Genomic DNA, 24440 nt, shown 5'->3' with positions numbered 1-24440 from the left:
AAATGATTTTTAAAATTAATTTTGAACTATTATTAAATTTAGTATCTATTTGATTTTCTACTTCATTAGCATATTATTATACAAAATTCTAAAATTGTTGTATATTTTTTTAATTTATTTTTTCACTTCCATTCACCAATCTTTTTAATTTAATAAACAAAGCAAATCAGATAACCTTCGAAGACATTATAGGAAATCTAAGCTGAAATTTTTTGCACTATACTTAAATGAATATCAATGAAATGGATTATTTCTTAAATTTATTATAATTCATTTAAAGTATCACAGTAATAAGTCATCTTTGATATTAATCAACCGTTTTTTAATTGATTTTATAAATAACGTGATTAAAGCAATACTTAACAATCTTTTTAAAAATCCCATAAAAATGTTTAAATATTTTAAAAAATAATTTGTAAAACATATATATTGAAATATGTAATTATTCTTCATATTCGGATAAACTCAAAATAATTTTACCACAGTCAGTTTTTTTGACAGTTAATGTGTTTATTTCACATAAGCATATATTTTATTTTATTATATATAATGGAAAGAAACAAAAGAAGAAAAAGAAAAAAAATTTATCTTCTCTCTCTCTCTCTCTCTCTCTGACACACACAAATAGCAAGAACATATACGAACTCTTATCATGAATGAAAATGAGATAAAAATAATGCTGTGAATTATTTGGTTCGACTAAGAAATAAATTTTCTTGGTCAATTTAGTATGCTATTGCCATGATATACCCGTATGTAGATGTAACATATGCATGCCACATGCATCCATAGATTAGAGGAATAATCAAAACTCATAATCTTATATCAAAACTCTCATTAAGAAAAGACTCAAAAAGGGAAAATTGGCCCAAACTGAAAAATACAATACTGAAATATTGGTATACGATGTTAAACTTTGAAGGTTGGTCTATTGAAGAAAGAAAAGAAAAGTCTATCTTTTTGGTAATAGAAATAAAAAAATCCCATTATGCATTGGAGGTGATTGCCATCTGATGATATTTCCGTAATGAGCTGTAGTTTCACACCATCTTTCTCTACCCTTATCACAGCTTCAATGCAGTAATTCAATCCCAAAGTTTTTTTTTTTTTCTTTTTATCTTACAGACCTATCCCAACAGAGACAATCTCTCTCATCTGTCTTTTACATTTGTTGCCTAACAATAAACAATAAGAAACAACAGATAGAAAATTTTGAGGGGAGAGTAATGTTTTGAGGGTTTCTTTCTTTCTTCTTTATATTGCCCACTTGAATTCTCTTTAGTTTTCCTTTTCCTTTTTTTTTTTTTTGGGTTTGGGTTTTTCTCTTTATAATCTATTGAAGCTCCATTAACGTTTCTTCTATGCAGTTCCTTAAAGGCAACTGATTTAATCTATAAGGGTTACACGCAAACTTCATAAAGATTAAGCTTTTCAGGTTTAAGAAAGCGTTGATTGCTTTGTCTGCAATGCATTTCTAACTTCACAGTTTATTGAGCTATTTAAATTGGTGGTCTATTAGGGTGACTGTGGATTGCAAATCTTTAATATTTTTGTGATTTGTATACGCAATTCTATTTCTTGCTTGAGGGTTAGGGTTTTGAGGTCAATAACAATTGATGGCTTGGTCTCTTTGTGCTTATCTGGGATTTAAATGTCAAGGGTATGAGTTAAATGGGTACTTATTTGTTTATTCACCGGCTGTAGGATTTAGTATCTAAGGTCTAAAGGTGTTAGTGCCTGATTATTTCGTATTTGATCAAGAAATGAGTCGTAGGGTGAGGCGTAAAGTGGCAAGGAAAGGTAAAGAGAAGGTGGCTTTATCTAGTTTCCCGGAAATTGAAGATGAGGTTTCTTGTTCTGATAGCAATGAGGCTGTTGATTGGACTGGTTTGCCTGACGACACAGTAATTCAGCTATTTTCTTGTCTCAATTATCGGGACCGTGCGAGCTTGTCATCAACCTGTAGGACATGGAGGGCTCTGGGTATCTCTCCATGCTTGTGGACTTCATTGGATCTCCGTTCTCACAAATGTGATGCTGCCACGGCAACTTCACTTGCTCCTAGATGTATACAACTTCAGAAGCTGAGATTCCGCGGAGCAGAGTCAGCTGATGCTATAATACATCTTCAAGCTAAAAATTTGCGTGAAATAAGTGGTGATTATTGTAGGAAAATAACAGACGCATCCCTTTCTGTCATTGTGGCTCGGCATGAGTTGCTTGAAAGCCTCCAACTTGGGCCTGACTTCTGTGAGAGGATCAGCAGTGATGCTATAAAAGCCATTGCTTTTTGCTGTCCTAAACTAAAGAAACTTTGGGTTTCAGGAATTAGAGATGTTTCTGCTGATGCCATTAATGCTTTGGCCAAGCACTGTCCGAATCTGATTGACATTGGGTTTTTGGACTGTCTTAATGTTGATGAGGTAGCATTGGGAAATGTAGTATCTGTTCGTTTCCTGTCAGTTGCTGGGACTTCAAATATGAAGTGGGGTGTGATTTCACATCTTTGGCATAAGCTTCCAAAGCTGATTGGGTTGGATGTTTCAAGAACTGATATTGGTCCCACTGCTGTTTCTAGATTGCTATCATCATCACATAGCTTGAAGGTTTTGTGTGCATTAAACTGTTCAGTTCTTGAAGAAGATGCCACCTTCAGTGCAAATAGATATAAAGGAAAATTGTTAATTGCCCTTTTCACCGACATTTTTAAAGGACTATCTTCTTTATTTGCCGATACTACAAATACAAAGAAAGGGAAAAATGTGTTTTTGGATTGGAGGAGTTCAAAGACCCAAGACAAAAACTTAGATGATATTATGACCTGGCTTGAATGGATCCTATCACATACACTTCTACCTACAGCAGAGAGCAATCCACAAGGTCTGGATGATTTCTGGCTAAAGCAAGGTGCAGCAATATTGCTCAGTTTAATGCAGAGCTCACAGGAGGATGTCCAAGAAAGGGCAGCCACAGGACTTGCGACTTTTGTGGTCATTGATGATGAAAATGCTAGTATAGATTGTGGAAGGGCTGAGGCAGTAATGCGAGATGGTGGTATTCGCCTCCTTCTAGACCTTGCCAAATCTTGGAGGGAAGGTCTTCAGTCAGAGGCTGCTAAGGTAATTTCACTCCTGGATTCATATTCCAGACAGTAATATATAATGTTTATATAATTCCATTTATTGAGTGGCTTGATCAGATGTGGACACCTGTTTTATCATTGTGGCTGAAATTCATGTACTTCTAGATTATTATTCCAGTATCTCTGATATTTCTGGACTTGATTTGAGTTGAAAACATAGGATTTAATTGAAATGTATTGATTATTTGAATGGTGTAGGCTATAGCCAACTTGTCAGTGAATGCAAATGTTGCCAAAGCTGTTGCAGAAGAAGGAGGAATTAATATTCTTGCTGGGTTGGCGAGATCCATGAACCGGCTGGTGGCTGAAGAGGCTGCTGGAGGACTTTGGAATCTTTCAGTAGGAGAAGAGCACAAGGTTATAAATGCCTCACGATTTTCCTTTTTGTCTTTGTAATTCTTAAACATATATTATTTGTTTCTAATTTGTGTTTGTTTGAATACTATTTACCAGGGTGCCATTGCTGAAGCTGGTGGGATAAAAGCTTTAGTTGATCTTATATTCAAATGGTCCTCCGGTGGTGATGGAGTTCTGGTCGAGTTTCTACTAATCTTTGGAACTTTTTTGTTGCACGAAATACTTCGTTTGTGTGCAATACTGTTTTTCCTGAATACAGTTTGAGTGGCCATTGTATTATGTTCTGAGTCTTGGCTTGGCTCCGTTGTCTAAATCTTTTAGGAACGTGCAGCTGGTGCTTTGGCAAATTTGGCAGCTGATGACAAGTGCAGTATGGAAGTTGCACTGGCAGGTGGTGTACATGCTTTAGTGATGCTTGCTCGCAACTGCAAGTTTGAGGGGGTGCAAGAGCAGGTGTGTGATTTTTCATTTTAGGCGCTATACTGAGGGTCAAAAAAGAAAAAGCTGCATTGCGAGATCACTAAAATGAAACATTTGTCATTTAATACTATCAAAGGCAACTAGACTACATCTTTGTTAAGCTGTTGTTGATTGATTAAAACAGTAGAGCAGAATGGGAGAAAGGAAAAGCCTACGTTGAGAGTGAGTCGACTCAAATTGATTTGTCAACTTTGGCTTTCCAGGCTGCTCGTGCCTTGGCTAACTTGGCTGCTCATGGAGATAGCAATACAAACAATGCTGCTGTTGGACAAGAGGCTGGGGCTCTTGAAGCACTTGTTCAGCTTACACGTTCACCACATGAAGGTGTCAGGTAATTTAGCACGATTTCCTAATTTATTGGGCTTATCTAAGCTTCTTTCTGCATTACATTTTGTTATCTAATTATACTGCCCTTTTTTCCAGCTAGTTCTATGCTTTATCTGCAAGTTTTATGCTATTAATCTTGTTATTTATCTATTATAGGATTTTTGTTTTAGCTATTGTCATTTTGCTCTCTTTTTTCTGCCTCCAAAGGGACATGTGTGTGTGTGTGTGTGTGTGTTGGTGTGTTTTTCTTTTCCCTGTAACATGATTGGCTGGATACATTTATGACTCCACTAGGCCACTTATAATGACCGCTATAAAAAAAGGTCTGATGCAGGACACTCATTGTCTGGAAACATATGGCCAGAACTTTTATCTCTGCAAGAAAGATTTTATTACTTGTTAGCAATTTCATCTGATTGTGCTATTTAAATTGTTCATGAAACAGGCAGGAAGCTGCTGGTGCTTTGTGGAACTTATCATTTGATGACAGGAATCGAGAAGCAATAGCAGCAGCTGGTGGTGTTGAGGCCTTGGTATGATATTTTCATTTGCTGGTATATAATTGATAGCCTTGTCATCATTTCATGCAATAAGAAGTGCTTCAAGTAGCACTCTATAGGAGGTTCTTGCACATGACAAGAAGGCACCTTTCAGTTGACTTGCACGGCTGGAAGTACTGACGTATTCTTATCTCCTTATTTTATTCATAATGACTTGACTAATTGATAGATTCCTTACTAGACTGCAAGTCTTCTGCAGGTAGAACACTAAAAATAATTGACAAATGATAATAGATAGTTAAAAATAACAACAGCTTTAGAGTTATTTCTATGTTAGTTTAATGTGTTATGGACTAAGTATTGATTAATTGAGGAGAAAGGTCTGATTTTGGGAGGGGATATTTGCATTTTTCTTTATTAAGGTGAAAGAGTTTTAAAATTGTAAACTACAAGTTAAAAGTAATACATATATTCACCTTCTCAGTTATCCAGGTATCACTAGAAAAGGGAAAGATCACCTTTAGGATGTCAAAGCACACATGCATTTACATAACTATGTTAATATGTATGATTGAATAAAATTTTGAATCCAATGCCTTATATTCTGTACTCTCTCCTGGACTTATATGTATATGGGTGTTTTCTTCACTTCTTAGTACTATTAATGGCTGGCGACCTTACTTATTTTTTTTTTTTAAAAAAACATTTATACTTAGTTGGCGCTTTGCCTAGGTCTGAGGCTTGTGTAAAATAGGTTATTTTCGTGTTTTGTTGAATCAAATTTCTCACTGAGAAGTGAGAAATGATAACTTCTTCCGCTTATTTTGCCAGATGTTTTTATGTTCACAATTCTTGCGATTCTTAAACTGAGAGATATCTTAATAAATTGTAATTATGGCATATATTGAACTCTTTCTTAGTTGAAGTTTTATGGGAAATGCTTATTCCAAGTTAAAATTTTGTTAGCAGTGATGGTCGTTGGAAACTATTAGTATGCAATACAGCCAATGACTTAAGTTGTGAGAGTTATAGTTCTTTTGTTTGGCTATGTAGTTTTTCTTTTTGCTATGTGGAATTCACATGATTGAAATTGGTGGATTATAGCATTTTCTATTTGTTTGAAAGTGCCACTGCATGCTGAAGAGTTTTATCTCATGCGAGTTATTCAGGTTGCTCTTGCACAATCCTGTTCAAATGCCTCCCCAGGTCTTCAAGAGAGGGCTGCTGGAGCACTCTGGGGATTGTCAGTGTCAGAAGCCAATAGGTGTGTCCATTAGTTCTAATTTTTGTTCTTTGACCTCATTTATGTGTTCATCAGAGGTCATAATAAAGCTTCTGATTGCCTAGGAAATATGCTTATTGTTTGTCTTGCATTTTCTGATCGCTGATTTGTTTCAAGATTGTTTTCGGTCCTTGCAATTTTATATTGTAGTTACTCTTATCATGGCAATATTCTTGTTTATGCAAATACTTGAGCAAATAAATGGTATATCATTCTTCATTCTTAAGCATATATGCTAATGTTATGTTTAATTGTTGGTTTTCATTAGCATTGCTATTGGACGTGAAGGAGGTGTTGCACCTCTGATTGCTCTAGCACGATCTGAGGCTGAGGTTAGCATTTTGATTTCTTAGTAATCAATGTCTCTGAATTTCTCTTCTCCTTGGGCTAACGAGTTCATCTTGGCCTTTTTTGTACCACTAATAATATTTTTCTTTTCATGTCATGAACTGTGCTTTTCCTGTTGCATTTGGAACCTGACTCGAGCTATATGTATATTTACTTCTTAGGATGTCCACGAAACTGCTGCAGGGGCTCTTTGGAATCTTGCTTTCAACCCAGGTAATGCTCTCCGGATAGTGGAGGAAGGTGGAGTTCCTGCATTAGTGCATCTATGTTCGTCATCTGTATCAAAGATGGCGCGCTTCATGGCTGCACTAGCATTGGCATACATGTTTGATGGAAGGTACTTATTGGAACCCAAGTCTTTTCAACTTCCTATGAGCTTCTGTTCTATAGCTGTCTTTCATAAAGCATGGGTAGAATATACTTAATTTTCTGGTAAGTTGTGTTGACTGTTGTCTTTGTTGAAGTAAATCCATTATGGGCAATAAATATGCCGTCTATATAATGTGAATTACTGGCCCTCTCGTATTGAAAATTTGTAACACTCCATGTTCCCTATTTTGGGATGTCTAGTATCCATCCTTAAACAAAAACCAAAAGGTCGATTAACTCCCTTTCTTATAATATCCTTTCTGCAACACTAATTACAGCCAAACAAACCGATGCTGTTGACAATAGAGTAAAATTGACAGTAAATTTGGAAATTAAATTTTGAGAATATCTGGTTGACTGCTGTTATACTTCTCCAAAATATTTAGTCTAACAAAACTGCCTTTATGGGATCTACAAGTACCTGGATGTAGATGGAATTATGATGACATAAAATGACGCTTTATACTGGCCATCTCCTGACCACTCTGACAAAAAATAGAAGGGCTTTTATTAAAAGAGATATTACAATGGGTCTTTTTTCTTTGGGGTTGGGGGGAGTTCTTATTTTATATCAAAAATTTCAGAATGTCTTGCTAAGTGCCCTACTTATCGAACTGCCTAGGCTGTCACATCACCTGTCCAAGATCCAACTCTGTTATGTCTTTGTTGCTAGACATTACTCTCTCATTCCTTTTAAAAATTGTGGCATTTATATCCTTTGTGTGACACTTTACATACCTTCATTGTTCACTGTTAAATCCTTCCCACAATTGAGGAAATTTTGATTAAAATAATACTTGGTCTTTTTATGCAGAATGGACGAATTTGCATTGATAGGAACTTCAACTGAAAGCACTTCAAAAAGTGTTAGTTTAGATGGGGCTAGAAGGATGGCATTGAAGCACATTGAAGCTTTTGTCCTTACATTTTCTGATCAACAAACATTTGCTGTTGCTGCTGCATCATCAGCCCCAGCAGCATTGGCACAAGTAACAGAGAGGGCACGTATCCAAGAAGCAGGACACCTGCGATGCAGGTTTTAGTTCTCTTTCTTTCTCATCCCCCTTTCCCCATATTACACACTCGCATACCAGAAGAGACTCATGTTACTGTTGTAATTAAATTATCATATCGCAGGGAGCGTAAAAATTGATATATCATATGAGATTGCAAAAACGCGACTGTTTTATATGTTAGGTTTGATCGTTAATGTGACATGGTGATATGAAATACTGATTTGTGAGATGCCAAATTCTGTGCTCGATCAGATCCCAGTATTCAGGAGATTTTTTTTGTTCAACTCTTAAGGTTGCATCTTGTGCTGAAACCTACTCTATTTATCGTGGGTTTTGGCACTCCTTGTCCTCTTGGACAGTTCAACCAATTATTTCTCATTTGATTCTGGCTATATAACCTTTGTCATAACAGTTGCTTGGTCGATCTTCTAATGAACAAAATTAGTTTCATAGGTTCACTGCTATTATCATTTATTAATGTGACTTGATACCTAACTTGTTCTGTTTTGACATTTCTGACTGGGATTCCCTGTGCTCTCCATGTTTCCTCTTCGGGTCATAGTGGAGCTGAAATTGGAAGATTTGTTACCATGCTACGGAATTCTTCTTCTATACTAAAGGCTTGTGCTGCATTTGCCCTCCTCCAGGTAATAATTGCATATTTGCACTCTCTCACCCCTGCTCTTTTCCACACTCTCAAAAACTTTCAACCTGCAAGTTCTGTTGTTCATTATTATTGCTACTTGTCTTCTTGTAAGATTGATTGAGTAATGTTTTCTTCCTACATTTTTTGATCGAATGATGCTCCCTACAGTTTACAATTCCTGGTGGTCGACATGCTATGCATCATGCAAGCCTTATGCAGAACGCTGGAGCTGCACGAGTTGTGCGTGCTGCAGCTGCAGCAGCGACTGCACCACTAGAAGCCAAAATTTTTGCGAGAATTGTACTTAGGAACCTTGAGCACCACCAGATAGAACCTTCAATATGAAGACAGCAGTCAACCTTAGCTTAGAGTCATTGATGGGGGCTTGTTCACATATTAAGCCCACAGCTTCCTTTCTTAGTGAAGGAATAAATTCTGTTTTGTAGTGTCCATATACGAGCTGAGAAATGTGGTTAGCGACACTGCTCAATGTAACTTCTTTCCCTTCCCACCCCCTTATTTGCTAGGTAGTTAGAAGTGGTTTATTTGGTTTTGCGTGTGATTTATACATATTTTTTCTTTTGTAACAATTCCTTACATATCAAGAACACTTCTGGTGGGGGATTGATCTATAAACACGTAAATAATTTTTTGTTCATTTTGTTCTATTTATATGTATTCATTGTGACATATCTTCCTTGTAATGATATTGAAGCTGTTTTGAGACGTTTTGAGGCTTAACGCTGAAGTCTTTGAGACTTTTGTGGATTCTGAATTCTGGAACTTGGGGATTTTTTTTCAGGTAATTTGCGTATGCTTATAGCATCATATTGTCATGGGCAAGATTCCAGGGCGATTTTAGTGTATTTATTATAGTATATTGTCAATCAGGTCTCTTCAGTACTATGCTGTAGTCTAACCTTCATAGATATAAATTTGAAATTATTTCATGTGGCAGAGACGGCTAAATTCGTATCTTCAACAAGATAGAAAGTCCTGGACAAGGGGAAGCCAAGGCCTCGGCCTAACTTCCTTCTCCATAAGAAATAATAAAAATTGTGGGGAGTAGCAAGGCTAAGTCTTTGATTTTTATTTTTATTATTTTTTTAAAAGCTTTTAGTAACGTAAATTCTATTATTATGAACATTGTAGGTAGCAACTCAACAAACATAACCAATCTTTTACAGTCAAAGATCAGACAGCAACTCAACTGGACTACCTCATCATCCCCATTTTTATGAGCTTCCAATCACTCCGGTCATAAGCTGCCTTATCATTGTATTACAAAACCATAAGATGGGATACTAATATACAGGTGGGTTTCTTTTTGTTTCTCCTTTTCGTTTGGAGTTGTGCACAGAGAATGAATGTAAATGTGCATATTCTGCACCACCTGGTCACTCTTGTTGAAATGCAGAGTGCTTATTGAACATGCAGCATTGTTTGACCCTCGGCAAAACCAAATTGTTGGCGAAAGAAGTTCCCAATTGAGGATATCCATCTAAAAGATGAAGCGCCTTCCATTATCTGATTGTATGATGCCTGGTCCTCCAAATAAGGCACTATGTATTTTTTCATATCGTCTTGAGAGATTTGGAGGTGATTTCCGGACACAGTAAGGAATTTGACCTTTCCAGCTTCATCCAGTGTTTTCAAACCAATCCAGTCTTCAGTATAGAGCTTAGTCTGAATCAAAGACGAGATGCTAAAGTAATTAGAAATTTCATACATATAAAAGAAAATTGAATAGCCAGATAGTTTTTATTAATTTCTTGTGCCAGGGAAAATGCAGAAGGAAATGAGACTTCTGCAACATTATGAAGTGGATAGTAATTCTTCAGCTAGATATTGAGTTAATATATATTTAGCACAAAGTTCAATTTTAGTAGCCCGGCAACTGACCATCTTTATCAGGAATCATAAAGAATAGAAGAACTACCTCCTGTACGGGCAGAACAGGAGAGAAGGCCCCATCTGGATAATACCCAAACCAGGAGGTTTCCTTTGGAATCAAAACTGTGTCCTGCTCAAACTGATAAGCATAATCAAACTTGTCAGAATAAATGCATAATTTGAATTAAACAAAATACGTTACAACAACCAAGTAGAGTTCAACTGACCATTATTAAAACCAAATTTTCTAAGCTAGTCAACCGTTCCTTGTAAGTAGAATTTTGGATGATTTCATTGTTAAGTCTGGGAAGAAACTTGCACCCCTTTAGGTAGTCAGCAATGTCCTAGAGAAGTAAATGATTCTTAGTGCTAGAAGTATGATTTAACAAAAAATCTCAACTCAGAATAATTAATGCATATGAAAGGAAAAGCAAAATAATTAGCATCTTGATCCAGAAAAGAAAATTAAGAAAGTAAAACAAAAGAACTGTAGAAATTCTAGTTTAATCTAAGATGATATCCTTTGCTGTTCAACTTGTCTTCAATAATTTCCTTTTCCTAGTGATGGTGGGACTGAAGTCTATCAAAATGATTGGAGATCAAATTTTTAAGAAAGAACCAGCAGTATCAGAACAAATAAAATACTCACAGTTGGGATTTTGACATAACCACTAGGAGCCAAGTGTTCCTGCAATGTCACCACATATAGGTAATTCAAGATGCAGAAAGCATAGAATAATCAAGGGCTAAGGGAACATCTTTTGTGGTAAGAATGAAACAAAATCACATTTGTTTTAGTTATCTAATTTATTTTGTGTTATGATCTAAGATAAATTAATATTTTAGGAATTAATATTGATAAAACAAAAAATAATCCCAAAGGAAGTACTATTCAGGTAAAATTATTAACTGACTTTATATAAATTCCTTGCTGCATAATTTTAACTTCACATCTCAATACATCAAAAGATCATATAAAGTAACATATACCTGGACATAGCTGCTGTAGACCTCTAACCGGATTAAAATGTCCACAAGAATGCATATGGTGCTAGACTGCAAAAGTAAAAAATAAAAAGAGAAGTACATTTCAAGCCAGAAAGCACTAAAACTCTGATAGTGAGAATCTGAAGAAACATCTCCGAATTCTGCTTTGGCCCTTAGAGGTTCTCATCTAGATGCTAGGGTTTATTCAAAATGGAAAAAAGAATGCAGCAATGAACTGACTATAACTAAAAAGGCAGTAGCACTTACTCCACAGAATGGCACTGAAGCAGTACCAGCATGGGGACCTCCCAGTGAAACAAAATTCTTAACCTGTTGCACCAAAAAGAAAAAAAAAAGATACATTATAGAAGGAAGTAATAATAGTTAAAATTGTAGAAGGGAAATCACAAATGATGAGAAGACATTCTGATTTATATAAGGACAAGAGAAATGATAAGCTATGGAGGTTCATGGTCTCTTGTAGAGCATCATGAGGTTGCTAAACCAGAGAGCAAACTTGCAAACAGTTTTGAAAGAGACAGATGCATGGGAAACCTTGCCAAAGTGCTTTAGTTTATCCAAGACGACCATAGAAACAAGTGATTTGAGCATTTTGAGTTGAATTTTACAATTTTTCTAACTATTGGTATGATCTAGTGTTAGTCAAAGTTCTGTAGGTGTTTTATTGGCCGCCTCGACTATCTCTGATGATGGTGACAATATTTTATATGTGGCTTGATAGGGTTATTTTGACAATTGTGCTATAGATACAGTAAGAGAACAGCAAGTTATGCCTGCTAGATTGGAAATGGTCTACGCAGGACAACCCATGTGTAGTGGCTGTCTTAACTCTTAAGAGCTAATAAAGTCCTATTGCACTCTATCTAAAACACAGTAGGATAACTTTTAAGAAGTAACTTAGCTACACGATGAATACTTGAAAGAGGAAAAATAATATGCAAGATTAGTACTTACAGGAGGTCCTCCTTCACAAAATTCAATAATTCCTCGACCAACCATGTTACCCTGCAAAGTAAATTCATTATAACACATAATTTTACACAAACTGTAAAATGGAAGCTACAGAATTGAAATGACCAGACAAGTCAAATGAACACAGGAAGGAAAAAAAGAAAAAGAAGTATGTTCTGAATTAATATAATATACCACCCAATCAATCTCATGACAAATGCAACTCCATTTGCACATGGAAAAGAAAATCCAAGAGATGAAGCATCTCAACACTCGACAAAAATACAAAGTATAAAAATGCAGTAATTAAGGTGAATTAGCAACTTGTCAACAAACAGATCAGTTTAAACATACACATTATAAAAATTATGAAAGAAATAAACTGATGCGGTATATATTTAACTTTTTAATCACCTGAGATAGCCCAACTATGTTGTAGCCATCGGCAAGTTCACTCATATTCTTTACCTGTAAATTGAAATAAATATCTTGTTTACAGATAGATAAACCAGAAATGCCAAAATAGCAATGTGTTAGGATAAGCTCAGCAATAGCTTTTACCTTCTCACAAGCAAGTGCTGTCTGCAATCAGAAGCATAACAGAATACAATTAGATAGCAAGATATGGCACAGTTAAAGGCATTATCTAAAACTAGTTCAAAAGTCACCTGCTCAAGAAGGGGTATAGTCCAAGAATCCAATGACCCATCTCCAATTTCTCTGCAGAGAGAATATGAGATCATTTAAAGAGATGCAGTTTAAAGCTTGATTAGAAAAACACAAGACCAGATGTATGGATGCATAGACGCAGACTGAAAGACATAGACACTATAACAGTCGTCAATCATAACTAAGGTAGTATTATAAAAAATATAGCATACAGGCAATATCCTGGAGCTCCAGACCAGTTGCCTAAAAGCTCAGTGAAATGTGATATTCCCCGATTACTGCATTTATCTCCAATACCTGACACAAAATATATACAAAAGTAGATGTGTCATTCAAAAGTTTAAGAAAAGAAGCCAAAAAAGGAAAAATTCAGCTTTTTGACCCTTAAAAAGGATAATTTCCAGAATACCCAGTGAATTCCATGTGTCAAATACAGGTAAGGTGTAGAATTCCTTTCCCCAATAAGAGGAATTGAAAGAAAGTATTACACGTGTTAAAGGACAAAAGCCCCAGAGTAATTCAAGAATCCAATGATTAACATATGTTCATAAAGAGAAACTATCAAGAATGTAAATGTGCCAAAGAATCAAAGGAAGGATCAATAATCAAGAAAAGTTTAAAAAGAAAGAAAAAGAGCAGAGAGAGAAAATTACCGTGCAAAACAATGAAGGGAACAGAATGGGTGAGTGGGATGAAAGTGAAAGTGAAGAAAAGTGTTACGATAACATTGATAAAGGAGATTGGAATAGAAGCCATTGTTGAAGGATTTTACGAAGCAAGCAGTAAAAAAAGTTAGCCGATGATTGGAGGCGTGAACAGAGAGAAGTATAGATGGATTGGGTTGTGGAAATGGGATGAAGCTCCAACTACCCTTCCATGCTTCGCTAGTCCGATAGTTTCCCTGTTAGCAGTCATATTATTTTATTTTAGTTTTTGTGTTATACTACATTGCATTAATTTAAATTAGTTACTTGGACCAAAAAATGCTGTAAACGAGTAAAACCTTCCAATCCTGATACATTTGTTGTACGACTCTGAGCTAACTTCACTTTTAACTTTTTATCAAATGAATTATCTTTTTACGCCTCACCCGCTTCAAATCAGTTTGTTTAAATACAAATTTGATAATTGTGATTTAAAAATAGTTTTCATTAATTTATTAAAAATAAAACATCTACTCAGAATACAATAATATATAATTATTATTTTAAATTTAGACTTCAATTCAGCTCCTCCGATTACATTTTGACGATACTGTCCTGTGATAAATGATGAATAAATTCTCCACTTTTGTTCTAAATATATATTTTATGGAATTAATTTGTTTGGTGTTGAAATTAAAACTTAGCGACATACTGCAATACGATGTTCTTCAGTAATAGTTTTGTTTAGGCCACAAAATATAGTTCATGGGTGGGTAAAAGAAATTCAGCCGTTAAGAACTTGGCATGAGTACTTGAATGGTTGGCAAATAATTCAACCAACTTGAATTTATAGTTGAATCTAAGTGAAACTTTTTAAGTTAAGACTTGAACATCGCCGCTGATGCTCAAGCGAGAACGAAGAGTTCATTGCTATTCTTAACATTAGGATGACATCTTTAAATTAATATTTATTTTATCTTCATAATTATCCTTAGCAATGACCAAAATCATCATTAAACTAATTTAATTAAATTCTGAAATTAAATGTTAAGAATATTCTTAAATCTTTTCAGTTTTTACTTGCAGTAGTAATATTATTTGTGTACTGATAGATTATATAATTTCTTTGCTATGGTGCGTGTCTAGTTTGTGTGATAGATACCTGAAATAATATGTATAATCTAATAATCGTTTATACAGAAAATATTATTAACATTCCCAACATTAAATCAGCAACTTTGAGCAGCCCTTTTGTCCCTCATATGTATCTGCAACTGCCCCAACATTGAATCGATTGAATCCCATTCTGAGTGTTCTCTACCTCCAGCTATGAACTCTGAAACTCTACCGTCAATCTCAATAGCACTTCTACCTGCTTCTTTCTTCGCTCCATTTCTCCTCATCAATCGCTTTATTTCCTCCACGTCTCCCCATCGTTTCTCCATGGCATACAAATTCCTTAACATCACATAATTCCCATCATTCAGTGGCTCCATATTAAGTGCCTGATTTAGTACTTTCTCAGCCCTTGTAACATCTTTAGAGCATGCACACGCAAAAAGAAAAGAACTCAGAATTTTTCCATTAGCCTCGTAAGGCATACTTTCAATTAGTTTATCAGCTTCCTCCAAGTGTCCCGCCCTCCCTAATAAATCAACCAGACATCCATAGTGTTCAATCTTTGGGGTCAAACCAAACTCATACATTGCTTTAAACCACCTCTTCCCTTCCTCTACCAGACCACCATGGTTACAAGCAGACAAAACGCTTATCATGGTTACATCATTTGGTTTAACTCCTTCACGTTTCATCTCCGAAAATGCTGTCAATGCTTCATCAGCACACCCATTAACTGCAAATCCATTTATCAAAGCATTCCAAGATGCTTCTTCCTTCTTAGGCATGCTGTCAAAAACTCTTCTTGCTTTCAGCATTTCTCCGCATTTTGCATACATATCAACTAGTGCAGTACAAACATTGATAGACCTATCAATTTTCTTCAGACGAGCAAACTGATGAATCCAACTTCCCAAATCGAGAGCACCCAAATCAGCTATAGCTGGAAGGACGCTTACAACTGTTACTTTATCTGGTTCAAACAACGTTCTTGACTGCATTTCATGAAACAATTTCAATGCTTCATGGGATTTATTATTTTGGGAATATCCACCAATCATTGCATTCCAAGAAAACAGGTTCCTCTCTGGCATAGCATCAAACAAAGACCTAGCAGTTAAAACATCACCGCCACTGCAATACCCATAAATCATACTGGTCCAAGAGATCACATTCCGGGCTGGCATCTTATCAAACAAACTTTGAGCTGACTCCATATCTCCTGCTTTAACGTAACCATCTAGCATTGCATTATATGCAGCGGAATCTTTCTCAGGCATCTGATCAAAAAGTATCCTCGCATTACCCATATCCCCGGACCTCATACATCCACCGATGAGAGCTGTCCAAGAAACTACACCTCTTTCAGCCATTTCGTCAAACATTTTTCTTGCCATACACAACTCTCCAAATTTTGCATACATATCGACCAATGCTGTTGAAACATATAAATCTAAACCAAATCCCATCTTCAGAACATGATTATGTATCTCAAAACCTTCCCAAACGGCCATATTTAACCCACAAGATTTTGCTAAAGCAGTAAAAGTGAAATTATCGGGAAGGAAACCCGTTCCCTTCCTAAGATCCTGATAAAGAGTGAAAGACTCATAAAATTGGCGCATGCCTACATGGGCTTTAATCATGGAATTACAAAGAAATGTATCATCTTTATGAGGCCTATTATCGAACACCTGGCGAGCATGTTGGATGATAGCGAGTGATTCATATACGGAAGGTATAAGAGCAAGACAACCCGAGATGGTTATGAATTTGGCGAGAATGTTGACGTTAGATTCAACGGCGCTTCGAAGCATGAGAGAGTGGATTTGCAAGAGGGTTTCTCTTGTCTTTGTTCTTTGTAGAAGACAGAGGCATTTTCTTTCTATTGGACTCCATAGAATATGCTGTTGCTGCATAAGTGCACAGAGATCATCCGATTTGCCGCGTTGCTTCCGAACGGCGGTTTTCTGGCCCCTTCTGTTATTGCGAATTACGAGCAATAAAAGAAAAAACGGAAAACGGACATATCGTTACTTTTATGCTGTCGTTTATCTTGAACGGGCATGCATATGGTATGCAGACGACAAGCCACAATAATGTAAAAATGGCTGTCAGTTTCAAACGAACAAGGAGAATACGACAGGACATTTAGCATCAAATATGGTGTTAGGGTAAAATGCTGGTCCCTCATGTTTAATGAAAGATACGACTGGGCCCTCCTAAATTGACTAATATGTTACAGCATCCATCGTGTTTAATTAAATGTACAATTTGACCATTCTGTTAGTATCTATTCTCGGTCACTAATAAAATGACTACTATGCGAATGCCACATAGTAATTAGACTTGTTGATCGACTTGGGCACCTGCTCATCCCGCCCAAGTCCATTTGAAAATTTTAGAATTGGTTACATATTTCTTACTTTAAGCCCCGATTAATTTTTGAACGGGTTTGAGAACGTTATTTTTTGAAGTTTTGAAGTTTGTCCACACGCCTAAATCGACTCGAAAACTATAAAATCAAATATTTTAAATTATTTATGACAGGTCAAATTTGATAAAAGTTTGGATTCGTATAACCGGATTCAGATGTAAACTTTAAAAATTTCAAACTCAATTCGTATAGCTAGACTCGAGATTAGACTTAAAAACTTCAAACTTAGGCTGAATTTAAACTTTGAACAGGTATAGTTATAACTTTATTATCTCTCCCTATCATTGTACCACCAATCAATAATACATATGCTATATGAATAATTAAAAAATAAAGAAACAACACTCAAGAGTGTATATATGAAATGGTAAAGATTTCTTTTAGCTTAATTAAAGTCCCGAGGTAATCTAGTATCCTTATGCATGAATATAATTAATTTAGTTGCTGTGGTTAGACTCTTAGAAATCCTATCCAGCACGCTCTAAATTAATTTTAAATATATATATATATATATATATATAAAAAATATAAAAATAGCAATTCTTAACATAAATACTCCAATAAAATAAGAACTGCTTTCTTCCAACATTATCAACATTACCAATTTATAACAACTAAATAAATCATCAAAATGAGACAACCATTTTCATTCCTAATAAATTGGTATTCTCCTTCGTCTCTGCATAAGAGTTTGTTTGTTTAAATTAGTCTCAGAAATTCAAACTTCAATCTTTTCTCTACAGCCACAATTGATATTTATCGTACTTTACTTTCATTATGATACTATATCCATTTAATATAGACATCTTTTTATTTTTGCTGTAAATTCTTAAACTCTCCTGTCAAAGTAAGAAAAAATATTAACTTTTCAAACTCTCTGTCATGAAAAAGAAATACACGTGTAATCATGCAAATAAATTGGAGGGGAATAGAAAAGGAGCAAAAGGAACTAAAAAGAAAGAACAATAATTGAGGATGTATAAAGAAAAAAACCCGTAATTAATGTCAAAGAAAAAGAAAGAAGAATAAGCTGGTTAGAAGGATTGTGGATAGTTGACTTAAGTTACAAGGTTTATGTAATTCAAGAATCAATTTTATAGTTGTATCGAAGCTTATCTTATTATTTTCAATTACCATCGACTGAAAGCACGAGCGAGGTACAACTTACAAGAGAAAAAGGGCGAACGAAAAAGCGCCAAAGAGGACTACAAAGGTAATGCAAATAAACATGTCTAGACGGTGTAGTGCTGGTTAATGGCATCAATATCCAAGCCTCTTAGCTTGGCAAATGACTCAACTTTTCCTTTCAAAGTGTGAAGCTCCCTCATCCTGCATCATCACATTCAGAACAAGAAATCAGAAACAAGATATAACAATATTAATGAAATTTCCAGCTTCTTTTCTTGATACCTAGCAATCTCTGCACGCCTTTTAGCTTCTTCTGCCATGACACTTATTTCCTTAAACGTGTTCTTTTCTGAAAACATTTTTGTGTCAACAGACTGGAGGCCATGAAGTGTTCTTTGCTCAGCTGCCCATGCTGCTTCACGAGCCTCCTTCCCGAAATCTTTTTTGCTTGTGAATGCAGTCTGATAAAACGGAGACCAGTTAGTTCCATCAGTAATTTTCTATACACAATAGTTCGGACACTTCAGAAAACATTCTTCAAGTATGTTTAAATAAGTACTTGAAACTGTTCATCTAAATCAAGAGTTAGAATTAAATTACCCTTTGCTCGACCACCAGTCCCCAGGCTTTTCCACTGAGAGCATAGCGCACAGCAAATTTGATAGGATCGAGAAGCATGTAGGTTACAATATTGTACAACCAAATAACACCTGTCCAGCCCCAACCGATATTTCTGATTCCAGCAAATTTCCAGTTTGCAGTAGCCGAGATCACAGTTGCGACCTGCATTGAATATGATTACCTTATTTATCTTTATGCACCATGAAGGAAATATGTAAACTGATAGGATTCTACAACCAATTACCAATTGGGCAATTATGAAGGCAGCAACAAGCAGAAGTCCTGGGCGTTCCACCAATGACCAGCTCCTTGAGCGCGTGACAAATATCAAAGCCTGACTTATGGTGCTAACTTGAAGATATACTGCTGATGCTAATTGTTCTTCAAGCTGGTTGGCAATATTTTCATCTGACATGTTAAAATGGTGCTGGTTGAAGTTCCTGACACCGAAATGATTCTGCCATGAAAAGGAAAGAGATAAGCGATTAGACGAACAAGAAATGGTCTATAATTCATGGATGACTAAAAGAAGATGAATCCTGTGATACAGAAGAAGGGTTATACCGGAAAGAAGTTGGTTTCGTAAGCTGCCCAGAAGAATATGACCGTCATTAGAGCCATGTAACCACCAAGGACCACGCCAGTTGCAAAAATTTCAGTAAGCTTCCAACTATCAGGAAGTGGAGAAGGTTTGACTCTGTCTTTGGATATGGTCATGATAGTACCTGTAAGCCAAATAGTATGTCAAAATGGATAAGCAATAGAGAATTAGCCTGTGAAATAGTTCAGAGATATAGCCATATGTAGAAGAACTGGAAAAGCTAACCATCATTAAGGACAGCAATGACAAGAACCATGAAAGGAGGGAAGTCGAATTTCCAGAAGACCGTCAGCAACATAAAACCAAGCTGTTATAGAAAATCAACTGTAAATGAGATAAAACTGATGGCAAGAAGCGTTTTACAACTTTACATTCATTCAATTTCAGGTAAAAAGGGAAACTTACCACAATACGAATAGTGATAGACACTGCATATATCTGGTGAAAGTAAAAAAGAAAAATCAACTTCAGATTTGTGTTCATGCAGTTCAAAATTCTGCTGATAACTTGATCATATCTTGGATATTGCGGCTACGTTACCGTGTAATTTTTCATTCTCTGGAAGATTGCTCGACTTGTTAAGACAGCACTAATAATTACACTCAGCCCAGGTTCTGTCAGAACTATGTCAGAGGCACTTCTTGCAGCATCTGTAGAATCTGCTACAGCAATTCCTATGTCAGCTTTCTTCAAGGCAGGTGCATCATTCACACCATCACCAGTCATTCCGCATATGTGCTTTCTGGCTTGTAATCTCCTTACAATCTCATACTTATGCTCTGCGTACGAGAAAGTGGAATTAGATCAGACAGCTAATCGACAATTATAGAGTTTTCACTCGGCACATTATGACTAGCAGATTTACCAGGGAATACTCCAGCAAAACCATCAGCTTTCTCAATGAGCTCATCAATTGGAAGTGATGCACATGCCTCGTTCTTTCCCTCGCCGAGCAGAGATGAGGATGGGTACATGTTTGTTCCCATTCCAAGCCTCCTTCCAGTTTCCTTGGCAATTGCAAGTTGGTCACCTGCAGAGATTTTTGTCTATGAAAATCACAATACAAATGCACATAAAAAGATGCACACAACAGTCGGACAGAAACTAGTAAAGTTATAGATGCAAGAAAGGAAAAAAATACAGTGGTACACACCAGTAATCATTTTGACACTAACACCAAGATTCAGAGCTCTTCTGATTGTTTCAGCACTATCATGGCGTGGAGGGTCAAAAAGAGGAAGAAGCCCAACAAAGTCCCATGGGCCACCTGGACTTTCTTTGGTGCCAGCAGGCACTTCCTAAAAAAGATGACACTGCATTCTTTCAAGAAGTGCGTATAGAAATAAATGCATAAATATTAGAAAAGAGTATTTTTACTCACCTGGCGGGCAACCGCAAGGGATCTAAGTCCTCGTTCTGCGAACTTGTCGATTATTGAATGTACCTTCTTCTCTATTTCTGATTTATTTTGTGCCAGATTGAGAATCTAAAGGAAAACATGCGAAAAGGCTCAGCAATCACCTTTTACAGTGGTTAAATGTATGTTTTTGTAATCTTAATGTCTGATGCCGTACCTGCTCCGGTGCCCCTTTGCTGACTCTATGCATTTTACCAGCAGCATCTAAGTATGTAAGTGCAGTCCTTTTGTCAGTTGGATTAAATGGAAGGAAGTGAACTTCTTTAATTCCAGCCCGTGCCTTTAGTAAGAAGTGCAGAATAGATAAGTAAGGTTACCCGAGCAAAATAACAATTTGGCATCAACATTTGAAGACACACTGGAAGAATATTCATAGTATTAAAGAGAGAATTCGCCCAACTACGAAGCACTCAGTCAGATACCTCCTTAGGGTCTGCTAGCATCGAAACAATTGCACAATCAATAGCATCTTGATTCTCCAACCTTGAGGCTCTTGCAGCCATAAGCACAACCATATCCTTGTCAACACCTTTGGTGAAAACCTGCAAGAAACATGGATTAACGCCCCCGTTTCTGGTCAGCAGCAAAATAATGGAATTTCATATCCGCATCATGATGCCATGCTTGGCAGACCGAAAAGAGAGGTAGCAGGAGCAGAACCTCAATCATATTTTTATCCACTGTGAGCTTGTTAAGCGTCAACGTTCCTGTTTTGTCACTGCAGAGCACATCCATTCCGGCCATTTCTTCAATGGCAGTCATTCTCTTTGTAATTGCACCCTGCGGAAGGCATGGGAGCTGATTATAAGCGTGAATGCTTACTTCATAAATAGGACTGTTAAAATTACATATTCTAAGAACATCTTTCTTTTGAAAGTAATGTAGACCAATCCTGAGGTTTCACAGACCTGCTGAGACAAGCGGTGGGAACCAATGGCCATTGTGACAGAAAGAACAGTCGGCATCGCAATTGGGATGCCGCCAATCAATAGAACAAGTAGGTTATCTATACCAACACGGTATCCCCTCTCTTGAATCCCATATATCACGATGATTTCAATTATCATCCCAAGTGCTATTGAGCAAATGCAGAAGTTTCCAATTGCTGTTAAAACCTGGAAACATCAAATAATTTTCATAACTAATTCCGACATGATATCATAACAATGTCCAGTTTGATCACAATCTAAGAGTTAGTCATGTTATTATCAGTTATTAAATGTTGCATAAGTCTGCTATTTGTAGAAAACACAGAAGCTCTTAAAAGACCTTCTGGAAATGTCCAACATGTGTAGTGTTTTCAACAAGATGAGCTGCCTTCCCAAAGAAGGTGTGAACGCCAGTTGCAATAACAACTGATTCAATTTCACCCTGCTTGCATGTTGAACCTGAGTAAACTCCATCCCCAGGATTCTTGGTTACTGGAAGCGATTCGCCGGTAAGAGCAGACTGCAAGAAATAGACAAAATATTGGATCAATAAAGGCATAATGTTAAATCACATTAAGGCAACTACAGTTAAAGTTCTCCTTGATTTTCCTCTTCTACAATGTAGGCACTATCATTAACACTACGTCAACAACAAACACAGCACTATTTTTACTCTGAAATTAAGATTGTGAACTAATAATAAGGTCATGCTATTGCACTGTACAGTTACCTGATCAATCTTCAACGGATCTCCTTCCAGAAGACGTGCATCAGCAGGAATAATGTCACCAAGTTTAATACTAATAATGTCTCCAGGCACCAAGACTGAAGCATCTTCTTCACTCCACTTTCCATCGCGGAGGACCTAGTATGGGTAGCGATAATGTGAAAATTAAGTAGCAGTTGAGATGTGATGCCTCGTGCATTGTGAGACGTTCAAATAACAGATAGAAATAGCTTTCTGCAGACCTTGGCTTTCGGCGCCAACCGAGCCATAAGTGCAGCAGCGGCATTGCCAGCATTGTTTTCTTCCATGAAACTGATGGTGGAATTGACTAGAAGCAGGATCAGGATGCCAACAAAATCATGATAGTCTGCACTCTTGCCCTGTTATCATCGAATACTGATTATAACAATTAATGTCTGTGCAATAATTAACTTCTTGTACTATAAAGCATCCCATGACTGAGTGCAATTATCCCATCATCAACACACTAGGTCAAGATTATCCTCCAAAAGAAATAATATAAGCTGTTAGAATATAGACTTACCCCTCCATGTGCAAGAGCAATGGCCATGATAGCTGCAGCTTCCATGACCCATGACAAAGGATTCCACATAAAACCCAAGAACTTCAAAATTTTACTTTCCTGGAAAAGAAAAGGAGTAATTAAATCAACCAAGCACGGAATTGAAAAGCATATAGAAAGTGAAAATAAGGCACCCTGGACAATTCGCTGCTAACCTTTTTCTCTTCAAGTTTATTGTATCCAAACAAGTCCAACCGCTCTTGAACTGCATCAGAGTTCAGACCTTCTCTTGCACATTTAAGATGGTCAAAAACTTCTTCAAGGGGTATATTTTCCTGCATGAATCCATTTTGAAATTAACCATTAGGCATTCGTTATTCATCTGACTAATATTCAGAATCAAGCCATAGAAAGACATGAAAAACAATTGAAGAATTCACGGGCATACCAAATCAACAGCTTCCTTGATAACATCATCAAGAGCAACCGACTTATTAACCATTTTAGATATAACTCAGCTTTTGATTCTCCACTCTGCAAGATTTTAGTATTTGGAAGAGATTCTGCACCGCCAAGAACTGTATGTCAAGCTATCTACCAAAATTATTCCGAAGTATTTTCTTTTAAGCACTCATGTTATTACCATTATTCTAAATATTGATCTGTTAGTTTGTACAAGAAATAATTTATCTCCTGTTGCACCCAAATGATTTTATGAAATGAAAATCGCTACAATTAGAAACAAGAAAGAAATGCATATTTACCACACTAAAAGAAAAAAAAATGCAGACCACAAAGTTTTTAAGTTTCAGGTCACTATGTAGCAGTTTAACCAAGAAAATCCAATCTCATTAAAGAACATATTAGGTAAACTAATAAATACCCACCTAAAAAAGATCTTAAACGTAGAAGAGGATTTATCAGTTAGCCCCTGAGCCCAAAATTCCTGAGGTTTAATTAAGAGAACGAAACTGATCTTAGCAAGACACCAATAAAATGAATGCACATTAGTACATATGCCTAAATAAACCAAGAAGAAGTGACCCCATCAACATCAGTTTGAAATGGGCAAAGTAAAACTTAATTGTTTTTTTCTTTTCATATAAAAAAGAAACCTAAAAGTACAGCAAACAAGGGACACAATGGGCGTAGAATTGGAGGTGGGCATTGATCGATGAGTATAAAAGTTCCATTTTGCAAAGAGACAGATGTGTTTGCTTGTGAAGTTCGGCCGGCTAGGGAACATAGCTAATAACTATAATAACGACACATTCAAAACTTCAACTGTTGCTCAACTTTGCCGCCAAAA

The 24440-nt window shown here is 36.3% G+C and overlaps 4 protein-coding genes across 4 annotated transcripts; 1 reads left to right on the top strand and 3 right to left on the bottom strand.

Moving 5' to 3' along the window:
- The first annotated feature begins 880 nt into the window (after positions 1-880).
- LOC8265796 (protein ARABIDILLO 1) lies at positions 881-9193 on the top strand. The gene is made up of 12 exons (XM_002511555.4): positions 881-3119; positions 3341-3499; positions 3596-3676; positions 3821-3952; positions 4183-4310; positions 4752-4839; positions 5976-6070; positions 6357-6420; positions 6598-6773; positions 7620-7841; positions 8384-8468; positions 8636-9193. Exons 1-12 carry the CDS (start codon positions 1764-1766, stop codon positions 8810-8812), a joined length of 2763 nt encoding a protein of 920 aa, XP_002511601.2. The 5' UTR covers positions 881-1763; the 3' UTR covers positions 8813-9193.
- Positions 9194-9542: 349 nt separating this feature from the next.
- On the bottom strand, positions 9543-13914 carry LOC8265795 (palmitoyl-protein thioesterase 1). Its single transcript, XM_002511554.4, has 12 exons — positions 13642-13914; positions 13201-13285; positions 12988-13039; positions 12881-12901; positions 12734-12787; positions 12323-12373; positions 11615-11677; positions 11351-11416; positions 11010-11048; positions 10588-10704; positions 10407-10499; positions 9543-10153 (listed from the first exon to the last, which is right to left on the bottom strand). The coding sequence occupies exons 1-12, from the start codon at positions 13742-13744 to the stop codon at positions 9890-9892; spliced, it is 1008 nt and encodes a 335-aa protein (XP_002511600.2). The 5' UTR covers positions 13745-13914; the 3' UTR covers positions 9543-9889.
- Positions 13915-14791: 877 nt separating this feature from the next.
- On the bottom strand, positions 14792-16837 carry LOC8265794 (pentatricopeptide repeat-containing protein At2g44880). Its single transcript, XM_015728761.3, has one exon. The coding sequence runs from the start codon at positions 16665-16667 to the stop codon at positions 14862-14864; it is 1806 nt and encodes a 601-aa protein (XP_015584247.1). The 5' UTR covers positions 16668-16837; the 3' UTR covers positions 14792-14861.
- Positions 16838-18275: 1438 nt separating this feature from the next.
- LOC8265793 (plasma membrane ATPase 1) lies at positions 18276-23818 on the bottom strand. Its single transcript, XM_015728787.2, has 21 exons — positions 23580-23818; positions 23347-23466; positions 23153-23251; positions 22851-22988; positions 22612-22746; positions 22222-22401; positions 21861-22067; positions 21613-21732; positions 21375-21494; positions 21110-21232; positions 20917-21021; positions 20689-20833; positions 20401-20565; positions 20076-20314; positions 19941-19973; positions 19761-19842; positions 19499-19659; positions 19179-19391; positions 18914-19096; positions 18596-18774; positions 18276-18514 (listed from the first exon to the last, which is right to left on the bottom strand). Exons 1-21 carry the CDS (start codon positions 23631-23633, stop codon positions 18418-18420), a joined length of 2898 nt encoding a protein of 965 aa, XP_015584273.2. The 5' UTR covers positions 23634-23818; the 3' UTR covers positions 18276-18417.
- Positions 23819-24440: the final 622 nt, after the last annotated feature.

The sequence above is a fragment of the Ricinus communis genome, chromosome 1, assembly GCF_019578655.1.
Source record: "Ricinus communis isolate WT05 ecotype wild-type chromosome 1, ASM1957865v1, whole genome shotgun sequence".
In the NCBI taxonomy this organism is placed as follows: Eukaryota; Viridiplantae; Streptophyta; class Magnoliopsida; order Malpighiales; family Euphorbiaceae; genus Ricinus; species Ricinus communis.
This window is presented reverse-complemented; position numbering and strand designations above follow the sequence as displayed.

Excerpts from the sequence above, each read along its gene's own strand:
- LOC8265795 (XM_002511554.4), bottom strand. The coding sequence starts at position 13,744 with ATGGCTTCTATTCCAATCTCCTTTATCAATGTTATCGTAACACTTTTC. Across the intron at positions 12,374-12,733 it reads ACATAGTTGGGCTATCTCAG|GGTAACATGGTTGGTCGAGG; the intron begins GTGATTAAAAAG and ends TTTACTTTGCAG. Across the intron at positions 11,049-11,350 it reads TCTACAGCAGCTATGTCCAG|GAACACTTGGCTCCTAGTGG; the intron begins GTATATGTTACT and ends GTGACATTGCAG.
- LOC8265794 (XM_015728761.3), bottom strand. The coding sequence starts at position 16,667 with ATGCAGCAACAGCATATTCTATGGAGTCCAATAGAAAGAAAATGCCTC.
- LOC8265793 (XM_015728787.2), bottom strand. The coding sequence starts at position 23,633 with ATGGTTAATAAGTCGGTTGCTCTTGATGATGTTATCAAGGAAGCTGTT. Across the intron at positions 22,068-22,221 it reads ATGTTGGACATTTCCAGAAG|GTTTTAACAGCAATTGGAAA; the intron begins GTCTTTTAAGAG and ends TGATGTTTCCAG. Across the intron at positions 21,022-21,109 it reads GCAAAGGGGCACCGGAGCAG|ATTCTCAATCTGGCACAAAA; the intron begins GTACGGCATCAG and ends GTTTTCCTTTAG.
- LOC8265796 (XM_002511555.4), top strand. The coding sequence starts at position 1,764 with ATGAGTCGTAGGGTGAGGCGTAAAGTGGCAAGGAAAGGTAAAGAGAAG. Across the intron at positions 3,500-3,595 it reads CAGTAGGAGAAGAGCACAAG|GGTGCCATTGCTGAAGCTGG; the intron begins GTTATAAATGCC and ends ACTATTTACCAG. Across the intron at positions 6,421-6,597 it reads TAGCACGATCTGAGGCTGAG|GATGTCCACGAAACTGCTGC; the intron begins GTTAGCATTTTG and ends TTTACTTCTTAG.